Genomic DNA, 12,251 nt, shown 5'->3' with positions numbered 1-12,251 from the left:
ACAGATTCAGGGTAACATGTGCATTATGTATTTAAATAAGGCTGAGACATTGGCCTTTCTCTTTGCAGCAATAGAAGTACTTCACAATAAATGATTTTCCATGATTAGTCTCTGCAGTGCCTTTATTTTGACCAAATCCTTATCTAAGAATTATTAGCAAATGTTTTATCAACTAATAAACTACAGTAGGTGTCAGTATTTGAAAAAATAACTGCTTAAAAAGTGCCTCTTCAACAAAATGGTGTTGAACGGTTAGATATCCACAGACAAAGAAATGAACTTAAATCTATATTTGGGGCTGGGCATGGTGGCTCATGCCTATAATCCAGCACTTTGGGAGGTCAAGGCGGGGGATCACGAGGTCAGGAGTTCAAGACCAGCCTGGCCAAGATGGTGAAACCCCATCTCTACTAAAACTACAAAAATTAGCCGGGTATCGTGGCAGGTGCCTATAATCCCGGCTACTTGGGAGGCTGAGGCAGGAGAACTGCTTGAACCCAGAGGCAGAGGTTACAGTGAGCAGAGGTCACCCTGCTGTACTCTAGCCTGGGCGACAGAGTGAGACTCTGTCCCCCAAAGAAAAAAAAAAAATCTATATTTGGTACTATATACAAAAACTAATTCAAAATGGATCACAGATCTAAATGTAAAACCTAAAACTAAAAATTCCTAGAACAAAATATAGGAGGAAATCCTTGTGGCACTGGGTTAGGCAAAGTTTTCTTAGGCATGACACCAACAGCATGATCCATTTAAAAAACACTGATAGACTGGGCTTGATCAAAATTTAAAAATTTCTACTCTTTGAAAGACACTGTTTTAGAGAATGCAAAGACAAGCCACAGATTGGGACAAAATATTTCAAAGCATTTTTCTGATAAAGGACTTAAATTCAGAACACATAAAACCTCTTAATTAAAAAAACCAACCCAGTGGCTCATGCCTGTAATCCCAGCACTTTGGGAGGCCGAGGCGGGTGGATCACCTGAGGTCAGGAGTTCGAGACTAGCCTGAACAACATGGTGAAACCCCATCTCTACTAAAAATACAAAATTAGCCAGGCGTGGTGGCAGGCACCTATAATCCCAGCTACTTGGGAGGCTGAGGCAGGAGAATCACTTAAACCCGGGAGGTGGAGGTTGTAGTGAGCCGAGACTGCGCCACTGCACTGTAGCCGGGTACCAAGAGCCAGACTACATCTCAAAAAACAGAAAAAAAAACCCCAACCCAATTAAAAAATAGACAAATGGTTTGAACAGACCCTTCACCAAAGAGGTTATGTGGAAGGCAAATAAGCATATGAAAAGATATTCAACATAATTAGTCATTAGGGAAATGCAAATTAAACCATGTGATACCACTACACACCTATTAGAATGGCTAAAATTGAAAAGACTGACCATTCCAAGTGCTGACGAGGATGTGGAGCAAGTGGAACTCTCATACACCACTGGTGGAAACATAAAATGGTACCACTACTTTGGAAAACAGTTTGGCAATTTCCCAGAAGGTTAAACATACATCTACTATACAACCCAACCATTTTAATCCTAGTTTTTTACCCAAGAGAAAAGAAAGCATATGTCCAGAGACTTGTACATGAATGTTCATTGCAGCTTTGGTTATAACAGTCAAAAACTGGAAACAACCCAAATGTACATCAACAGATAAACAGACCAACTGCTAAATCCATACAATGGAATACTATTAAGCAATGGAAATAAACTAGACACTCAACAACATGGATGAATCTTAATTATTCTTAGTGAAAAAAGCTACACAAGGAGTACATACTATAGTAACTACATTTATATAAAATTCTAGGAAATGTAAACTAATCTATAGGAACAAAGCAGACATAGAAAGCAGATCAGGCTGGGCACTATGGCTCATGCCTGTAATCCCAACACTTTGGGAGGTCAAGACAAGTGGATCACCTGAGGTTGGGAGTTCGACACCAGCCTGGCCAACAAGGTAAACCTTATCTCTACTAAAAATACAAAAATTGGGGCCAGGCACAGTGACTCATGCCTGTGATCCCAGCACTTTGGGAGGCCAAGGTGGGTGGATCACTTGAGGTCAGGAGTTCAAGACCAGGCTGGCCAACATGGTGAAATCCTGTCTCTACTAAAAATACAAAAATTAGCCGGGCATGGTGGCGCACGCCTATAATCCCAGCTACTTGGGAGGCTGAGGCTCGAGAATCACTTGAACCCGGGAGGCAGAGGTTATAGTGAGCCGAGATTGCTCCACTGCACTCCAGCCTGGGTGACAGAGCAAGACTCCATCCTGGCGGGGGCGGGTGGAGTTAGCTGGGCGTGGTGGAACGTGCATGTGTAATCCCATCTACTCAGGAAGCTGAGGCAAGACAGTTGCTTTAACCTGGGAGGCAGAGGTTGCAGTAAGCAGAGATCATGCCACTGTACTCCAGCCTGGGCGACAGAGGGAGACTCTCTCTCTCAAAAAAAAAAAAAAAAAAAAAAAAGTTTACAGCGCTTGCTTGGGAAGGGGGAAGTGTTGGGGGCGGGTGCGCGGCTAAATGGAGGACACATAGGAATACTAGGGAACGTCTGGGGGTGATAAAAATGCTTATGTTGATTTTGGTAATGGTTTCACAGATGGATACACATGTCAATACATCAAATGGTATACTTTTTATGCAGGCTATCTGTAAATTCTATCTCAATAAATTTATTGATGTAGGAAGAACAAACAAGTCACCACACAAAAAATGTCTTCCTAGAAAAACCAGGAAACTGAAGATTAGTCCAAGTGAGAAAAATCTGCTTTAATTCTGTTATCACGAACAGCTCCTAGAATGTTCTGTTGCATGCTTTACAGAATTTCTGTGCACAGTCTCAGTTTTTTCTAAACACAGGATACAATATGGACAGTTTTCTATGAGTCAGTACATCATGAACATTATTTGCCAATAAACACATCTGCAACATGGTTTTACAGGACAATGCAATGTAATATTCCTATATATGGATATACCGAAGTTTACATGACCCATTTCTACTGTTGGATATTTAGATTCCTTCTTAGTTTTCATCACTGTAATAAAGTCTCTGCATATCTTTAATGATTCTGCTAGAATAAATTATTTGAGAGACATTACTGTGCTGAGTGGACTGACAGACTGTGTAGAAGGGTTTTACAGCTTAAACTAGAGCTGGGCTATCTTTTTCATTTAGTTCCAAGTTTTTATGATAGGTCGTCCTCTCATCTCAAAAAGATTTCTTGCAACAAGTTCCTTGACTGCTTTTATATTACCTGGTCTCCATTTTACCCTTAAACAACATTTCTAGTTTGAAGGGGTAAACTTTAAACTAGAAAAGTTGGAAGATCAGACTTAACTTCAGTCTCAAACCATATCAAAGCCTTGTATGCAGATCACAGTCCATCATGAATTAAGAATTGCCAGAACTAGGCTCAGCGCGGTGTCTCACGCCTGTAATGCCAACACTTTGGGAGGCCGAGGCAGGGGGATCACGAGGTTAGGAGTTCAAGACCAGCCTGGCCATGATGGTGAAACCCCATCTCTACTAAAAATACAAAAAGTAGCCGGGCATGGTGGCAGGCGCCTGTAATCCCAGCTACTTGGGTGGCTGAGGCAGAGAACTGCTTGAACCCAGGAGGCAGAGGTTGCAGCCTGGGTGACAGAGCAAGACTCCATCTCAAAAAAAAAAAAAAAAAAGAATTGCCAGAACTAATTCATACCCGAGGACTGGTCTCACGTATGAGAGAAAGCATAATGAGATTTCCAGCACAGCTTTATGCTACCTACCACATCTAACTCAGTTATCCATGCCAATGAAAGATAATTAGTACTTTTAATTCGGAAGCACACAGCCTAACAGTCTTCTATAAGAAGACAGCTATGTAATAGCTGTGACAAAGTAGACTATGACTTTACCCTGCTGATTAGGAAAAATCCAACTGATAAATCAGTTTCCTGATAATGACATTTCCCCTCAAAGCATAAAATTCTCAGAGCTAAGAATGAAACCAGCAGCCAAAAGCATGTCCCCAAAATCACTAACCCCACTTCTGAGTGACTGTGTGCTCACCTACTATCCTGCGCACCAGGGAAGGCCGGTCTGTATCCAACTCTTTCTTCAGACTTTCCACTGGTGAGCTTCGCCCTGAAGCTGGGTAGAGAGAGGCATGCCACTTCTCAGGGTCCCAGACACCATCACTACAGGTCAGAAAATACAAATGTTAGCACTTGCGCCCATGAACCATATAGGCCGTCTGATTTCTAAACCTCCTCGGCTATTAAGTTATGGAAACCCATTTCTCTTTGAGACAGGGTCTCGCTCTGTCACCCAGGATAGAGTGCAGTGGCATGACACTGCACCCTCTGCCTCCCAGGTTCAAGTGATTCTTCTGCCTCAGCCTCACCAGTAGCTGTACAAGTGCCCACTACCACGTCTTGCTAATTTTTGTATTTTTAGTAGATACGGGGTTTCACCAGTTGGCCAGGCCAGGTCTCTAACTCCTAACCTCAAGTAATCTGCCTGCCTTGGCTTCCCAAAGTGCTGCAATTACATATGTGAGCCACTACGCCCAGCTGGAAACCCATTTCCAATATAAAGCTTCATGACTGCCTACAGAATTGTTACCTCTTTTAATACGAAAACCAAAACATCTATTAATTCAGTAATACTTTGTTGTTGATCACACAACACCAGTAGTCTCTTGAAAACTAATGGTCTGTACACAATTGAAACATTCAGACCGTATACCTTGGAGTGCACATGGATTACAATAACTATGCCTGTACTATACAAAGAAGATGTTCCATAAATATTAACTGTTGTTTACTGAAGATTAACACAAAGGAGAAAAAAAAAAATCCCTTAACTCTCTCACCAGAAGTAGTACCTGGATCATTTGATGTGTATTTTTCCAGAATTTCTATGCACAGTCTTAGTTTTTCCATAAGCAGGGCAGACAGCTCTTACAACCTAAAATGTGTAGTTTAGGTTTTATTTTGTTATTCTCTGTGTAACGAGGGGGTGGTGTGTAGTACAGTGCACAGAGCAGAAACTTTGGAGCCCAAAAATCTGAACCCTAATTCTAGTTTGCCACCACTACTGGGAACATCCTGGACAAGTTACTGAGCTGCATCTTCTGCAAAAAGAACTTCCCAACCACCAGATTAGACCAGGTCATGCTATACACTAGCAACGTACTCCACACTTGTCCTTTGCAGCCTGTGATGTTTGCAATGATAAATTTTTACAAGTATTTGATTGTGTCCTTCCATAGATCAATGCTCCATGAAGCCATGGAATATTTTATAGAACCTGGCACAGTATTTATCACATAGCAGGTACCAATGAACATTTCTTGAATAAGTGAGTTAACTTTTCAGTCTCAAACTCCTCACAATAAAATATATACTACCTACCTTCTAGGGTAGTGGTGAGGATTATCTAGCATTTAAGAGCCCAACAAATTTTAGTTCTCAGAGAGGTGAAACAGAATGAGAAGCTCTCTCCTCTTTCTTATTTTTACCACCAGGCACAGTCTCTGCTTCAGAAATAAAAGTTGTTTGTCTGCCCAGGATAACTTTGTTTTTATTTTTTTCAGACAGGGTCTCAGAGTTCTGTCACCCAGGCTGGAATGCAGTAAGTGGCATGATTATACCTCACTGCAGCCTGAAACTTCTGGGCTCAGGTGATCCTCCCACCTCAGCCTCCTGAGTAGTTATGACTACAGGCACGTGCCACCATGCCCGGATAATTTTTTAAAATACATTTTGTAGGCCAGACGCGGTGGCTCGTGACTGCTAATCCCAACACTTTGGGAGGCCGAGGTGGGTGGATCACCTGAGGTCAGCAGATCGAGACCAGCCTGGCCAAAATGGTGAAATCCCGTCTCTACTAAAAATACAAAAATTAGCTAGGTGTGGTGGTGGGTGCCTGTAATCCCAACTACTCAGGATAATCGCTTGAACCCCGAAGGCGGAGGCTGTGGTGAGCCGAGATTGTGCTACTGCACTCCAGCCTGGGCAACAAGAGCGAAACTCTGTCTCAAAAAAAAAAAAAAAGAAAGAAAGAAAAATCCTAACTAATTGGAATAGCCATTATTCAAGTATCACCTTCATCAGGGAATGTGGTTGAGGCATCAAGGTTTTTTTTTTTTTTCTTTGAGATGGTGTCTTGCTCTGTCGCCCAGGCTGGAGTGCAATGGCATGATCTTGGCTCACTGCAAGCTCTGCCTCCCGGGTTCGCGCCATTCTCCTGCCTCAGCCTCCCGAGTAGCTGGGACTACAGGCACATGCCACCACACCCAGCTCATTTTTGTATTTTTAGTAGAGACGGGGTTTCGTTATGTTGGCCAGGCTGGTCTCAAACCCCTGACCTTGTGATCCGCCTGCCTTGGCTGCCCAAAGTGCTGGGATTATAGGTGTGAGCCATTGCACCCGGCCCATCATTTCTTAAATATCAAGGTAGATGGTTTCTATTAGCCTACATTTTTTTTTTAACATATAAAGCATCATATTAATGTTCAATTTCCTGGTTAAATAGGACTTTTTTTTTTTTTGAGATAGGATCTCTGTTGCTCAGGCTGGAGTGTAGTGATGCAATCATAATTCACCGCATCCTCAAGTTCCTGGGTTCAAGCAAACCTCCTGCTTTGGCCTCCTGAGTAGCTGGGACTATAGGCACTATAGTACTATAGGTGCTATAAATACAAAAACATTAGCTGGGCGTGGTGGCGGGTGCCTGTAATCCCAGCTACTCGGGAGGCTGAGGCAGAAGAATCGCTTGAACCTGGGAGGTGGAGGTTGCAGTGAGCCCAGGTTGCGCCAGTGCACTCCAGCCTGAGCAAAAAGAGTGAGACTGTCTCAAAAAAAAAAAAAAAAAAAAAAAAAAAAGAAAAAGAAAAAAAAGAAATGACTAAGGTGGCCATAAGTAGTACAATATAGGATTATTGTAGGAGATTTTCAGACCATTTTTAGCTATAGTCTTCCCAAACCAAAGCCACCTTCTTCTGAAGGAAACTAAGATGCAATAAAGCTAATGTGAATGGCTGAATAGTTTTTTATGGGAATGCAAAAACAGAACTAAGAGCCCCCTTGAGCAGCATACCTAAGGCAGGTACCCTCAAAGTACAGCGCAAAAAACCACTGGTAGAGAGAGAAGACCCTGGTGAGGACTCCTGGTTGTTCTTTTTATTTTTTTAAGACGGAGTCTCGCACTGTCACCCAGGCTGGAGTGCAGTGGTGCGATCTCAGCTCACTGTAAGCTCCGCCTCCCAGGTTCATGCCATTCTCCTGCCTCAGCCTCCCGAGTAGCTGGGACTACAGGCGCCTGCCACCGCGCCCGGCTAATTTTTTGTATTTTTAGTAGAAACAGGGTTTCACTGTGTTAGCCAGGATGGTCTTGATCTCCTGACCTTGTGCTTTGCCCGCCTCGGCCTCCCAAAGTGCTGGGATTACAGGCGTGAGCCACTGCGCCCGGTTGGGTTCAATTCTTAATTCTGCTTTCTGACTATGTGACTCTGACCAGATCATTTTTTAATTTAAGTTTCATTCCTAGGTCGTTGAAACCCATCTTATTACCTCTTGAAAATCCTCTTTCATAATTCTACCAGAAAACTTCAAAACAATACAATTCTTAATTTACCAAGTTTGGTATAACAAAAAGTTATTGACTAGAAGTAGTTAAGGACTAGAATGACACACATACCTGTCATATTTTTCAGAAAGGCACGAAGGCCTCTGTTTGGAATGGGGGAGTTCTTTTATATCCAAGAGTTCTTCCTAAAAAGAGAAATCAAATAGTCATTTTGCATTACATTTCTTAGGCCACACACTTTAAACTTCTTTCTGTTCTGAATAATTCTAAGTGTCCATCTTAAACACTTCACACAATTCTTATTTATATCTTGCCTTATTTCAGAAAGGACTCGAGTACATCAAGGTTCTTACAAGCTCAAGCAGAATAATCTAGTAACTTAAAAGTGATCAGTTTCTGGCTAAAACATTCTCTCATAATTCCTATTCAATAACATTGTTATAGTCCATAACACTGAATGCTCAGCAAGGCAAGGAAACTTTAGTCTTAGATAAAACCTCTGCCTAATCTTACCAATTTTCAATGCATTAGATGCCAATTTACAAGGGGATAATTTTTTTTTTTTTTTTGAGATGGAGTCTCACTCTGTAGCCCAGGGTGAAGTGCAGTGGCACAATCTTGGCCCACTGCAACCTCCGCCTCCTGGGTTCAAGCAATTCTCTTGCCTCAGCCTCCCAAGTGGCTGGGATTACAGGCACCTTCCACCATGCTCGGCTAATTTTTGTGTTTTTAGTAGCGACAGGGTTTCACCATGTTAGCCAGGCTGGTCTCAAACCCCTGACCTCAGGTGATCTGCCCGCCTTGGCCTCCCCAAGTGCTGGGATTACAAGTGTGAGCAACCAGGCCCGGCAGGCAATAGTTTTTTTTAAATGTAATGTTGCAAGACTAAAAAAACACAAAAAACATCCATATACTGTGTACCTGGATTTACCTATTAACATTTCTCCCTATTTAGCATTTACTTTTTTTTTTTTTTGCAGAATTTTAAAAAATTGATACAGATCTTTGTATATATTTATGGGGTACATGTGATAATGCTGTTACATGTATAAACTGTGTAATGATCTAGTCAGGATATCTGGGGTGTCCATTACCTCAAGTATTTATCCTTCCTAGGTTTTGGAGACATTTAAAGTCCTCTCTTCTAGGTATTTTGAAATATACAATACACTTGTTAACCATAGCCACTCTATTCTGCTATCAAACATTAGAACTTATTCCTTCCTCAACTGCATGTTTGTACCCATATAATCAACCTCTTTGTATTCTGCCATCCCACCCACATACCTTTCCCAGACTCTGGTATCTATCATTCTATTCTCTACCTCCATGAAGTCAAGTTTTTTGGCTTCCACATATGAGAGAGTTTGTTTTTTTTTTACTAACTTGAGAGTAAATTGCCTAAGTCATGATACCTTACTCCTAAATACTTCAGTGCCTATTTCCTAAGAATGACGATATTCTTTTATAGCCTGTTATCCAGCTCCATGAGAGAATTTGGCCCTACAGAAAATGACCTGAGTGACTATTTTCTCCTTCTCTCAAGGATGTACTTAGCCGGTATCCGATGCACAGGAGAGAGGCTAATCCCTCACATATAACAGATGCTTCAGGGCATAAGGACTTACTTCTGCAGACTCAAGTTGAGAAGAACTGCCAGTTTTTTTTTATAACTACAGTTATCGATAATACTTTTTTCTAATCTACCTTCCCAATTCCAGTTTTGTAAACTGACCCAATAATATCCTTTATATTGATCTTCCCCCTCCAACACAGGATCCAGTCTAGAATCAGATATTTGATTGTTGTATCTCCCTTTGGTCTCCCTTAATCTAGAACATTTCTACAACTTTTGTCTCTTATGATATTGACATTTCTAGAGAATATAGTCCCTTTCTGTGAAAGAACATTATTCATTTTGAGTTGGTCTGATGTTTTCTCATGATTAGACTGAGATTAAATATCCATGGGGCAGAATACTAACTGAAGAGGTGTTGTGCCCTTCTCAGACCATCACTTCTGGATGCCCATGATGTTCATCTGTCCTTTATCTGTGGTGCTAATTTTGATCATTTGGTCAAGGTTTTCCCTAGTTTCTCTACTATTTAGTTACTACTTTCCCATTTGCATTTAGCATGCAATCTGTGGGGAGACACTTTAAAATCATCCAAATATCTTGGTCTCCAGTTTTCCCCTAAAGTTAGCATCCATTAATGATTCTTGACCAAACCACTCTTCATTTTGCCACTCTAGCCCTCTCTCCATATTTACCAGCCAGCACTTGGCATCATACTGTAAAGGCAAGTCCTCCTTTCTCCCGTTTATATACCTATGTATTATTGGTATGGAGTCACAGACTCCTAGTTTTTTCTTTTTTTTTTTTTTTTTGAGACAGAGTCTTGCTCTGTCGCCCAGGCTAGAGTGCACTGGCATGATCTTGGCTCACTGCAACCCTCGCCTCTTGCGTTGAAGAAATTCTTCCACCTCAGCCTCCTGAGTAGCTAAGACTACAGACATTCGCCACCATGCCTGGCTAATGTTTTTTGTATTTTTAGTAGAGACGGAGTTTCACCACGTTGGCCAGACTGCTCTGGAACTCCTGACCTCAAATGATCTGCCTGTCTCGGCCTCCCACAGTGTTGGGATTACAGGTGTGAGCCACGGTGCCCGGCCGACTCCTGGTTTTTCTGTTGGTCTATAACTCATTAATATCCTGAATTATGTGGTGCTCAAACTGTCCCAGATTTTGCCAGTGGGTGCCTTTTCAAACTGGCCCATGTGTCTTTTTCAACATGCCATCTTTTTTTTTTTTTTAAAGACTGCCATACGTTCTGGCTTATCTTGTATTCATCCTGTACCAGCCCTAGAATCAGCTATTTCTGAGAAATCCTAGTTTCTTTAAGTGGGGAATTGCATAAAACACCAAGGTCTTGGAACTGGATATCCTCATTTGCTTGAAGGCCCTTTCAGTAGAGCTAGGAAATATACGCACTTACGTATACACACATGCACACTAACACACATATATACCCATATACACAGCAAATTACTGCCTCCTTTTGGCATACTTTGAAATATTTTTTATAATAAAGTTAAAAAAAAAAAGCAATTCCGAAACTTTCAGCACCAGTAAAATGCTGCAACTGCCTTGTAAAAAAGCACATACCACTATGCCATGACTTTGACAACACTCCCATCCCAGGCCTTGCAATAGGAGAATGTGCACTGCTTCTCAGATCACTGATTCCACATCTTGGGGTGAGGATGGAGGGACAGATTTGCTCACTCAGCCCACAAGAATCACTGGGTATAGCATACCATGAATTCTCTCAGTGTTTACAGAAAACTGAAGCATCTAAATGTTTTCTTCAGGACAAGAAAATGCCTTAGGACTAGATGATATTTTAGTTTTAAGACCAGGATATCAATCAGGCATTTGCATTTATTTAGGATTTATTTATGAATTACCTGTCTTATAAGTGGATAGAAATATGAATAAAACTTTGAAGACTGAGATAGAGTTCCAAATATAAGGAAATATCTGGAGGCTGTTCAAAATTCTGAAAAAAATTGTCGAAGAACTGACATACAACCTATAAATCACCAGTAAAGACAGGAGTTAGCTGGGTGCAGTGGCTCACACCTGTACTCCCAGAACTTTGGGAGGCTGAAGTGGGAGGATTGCTTGAGTCCAGGAGTTCAAGATCAGCCTGGGCAATATAAGGAGACCCCATCTCTACAAAACAAATTTTAAAATTCATTGAGTGGGCCGGGCACGGTGGTTCACACCTGTAATCCCAGCACTATAGGAGGTTGAGGCAGGTGGATCACTGGAGGCCAGGAGTTTGAGACCAGCCTGGCCAACATGGTGAAACCCCATCTCTACTAAAAATATAAAACTTAGCCAGGTGTGGTAGTGGGTGCCTGTAATCCCAGCTACTTTTAGGGAGGCTGAGGTTGCAGTGAGCTGAGATCGCACCACTGCACTCCAGCCTGGGTGACAGAGCAAGACTCCATCTCAAAAAAAAAAAAAAAAAATTCATCAAGTGTGGTCCCTGCTACTCAGGAGGCTGAGGTGGGAGGGTCACTTGAGCTCAAGACTATAGTGATCCACCACTGCTCTCCATCCTGGGTGAGAGTGACCCTGTCTCAGAAAAAGAAAAAAACAAAAAAACACTATGGGAGAGTCCAGAGACATCTGCAGAACAAACATGGTGTCAGATCTATAGGGTTAGCAAAACTTTGGGGCTGAGGTGAGGGGTGCAAGGAGGATGGAGCAATAGTAGGTATGAAGGTATCAGATATTACTACAATACAGAAATCCTAAGGACAAAAGAGCTTAAAATGTTTCTAGTAGAAACAGGAAGGACCTTGCAATATAGTAAACACTTATACATAATGCTACAGGAAAAACCACTGCAAAGCAATTTTTTACTCTTAGAAGTAACTAAAGATTATCACATATTCCCTTACTACCCCATGCAGATACTAAACTAAGAACCCTGATGTGCTTGTATTAACTCAAAGACAATCTTTCACACTTAAATGTGTAAATTCTTAATGTACAGAAGTTTCTAAGTGGTGTTTTGTTTGAAACCTTTACCTCCAAAGGTAACAGGGATCCCAATAGGTGTTCTCAATTACTACTGCAGTTGT

General features: G+C 41.6%; 1 protein-coding gene across 8 annotated transcripts in view; it reads right to left on the bottom strand.

The window, feature by feature from the left end:
- Nucleotides 1-12,251, bottom strand: part of EIF4ENIF1 (eukaryotic translation initiation factor 4E nuclear import factor 1) — a 55,975-nt gene that overhangs the window by 30,267 nt on the left and 13,457 nt on the right. For all 8 annotated transcript variants that reach the window (XM_007975511.3, XM_007975512.3, XM_038007587.2 and 5 more), the window contains exons 3-4: nucleotides 7,707-7,780; nucleotides 4,074-4,201 (exon numbers count right to left, since the gene is read on the bottom strand). In XM_007975511.3, the coding sequence (XP_007973702.1) occupies nucleotides 4,074-4,201; nucleotides 7,707-7,780 (202 nt within the window). The remainder of the gene's footprint in view (nucleotides 1-4,073; nucleotides 4,202-7,706; nucleotides 7,781-12,251) is intronic.

The sequence above is a fragment of the Chlorocebus sabaeus genome, chromosome 19 (assembly GCF_047675955.1).
Source record: "Chlorocebus sabaeus isolate Y175 chromosome 19, mChlSab1.0.hap1, whole genome shotgun sequence".
NCBI lineage: Eukaryota > Metazoa > Chordata > Mammalia > Primates > Cercopithecidae > Chlorocebus > Chlorocebus sabaeus.
The sequence above is the reverse complement of the archived record's forward strand: the minus strand, read 5'-3'. Positions and strand labels throughout refer to the sequence as shown.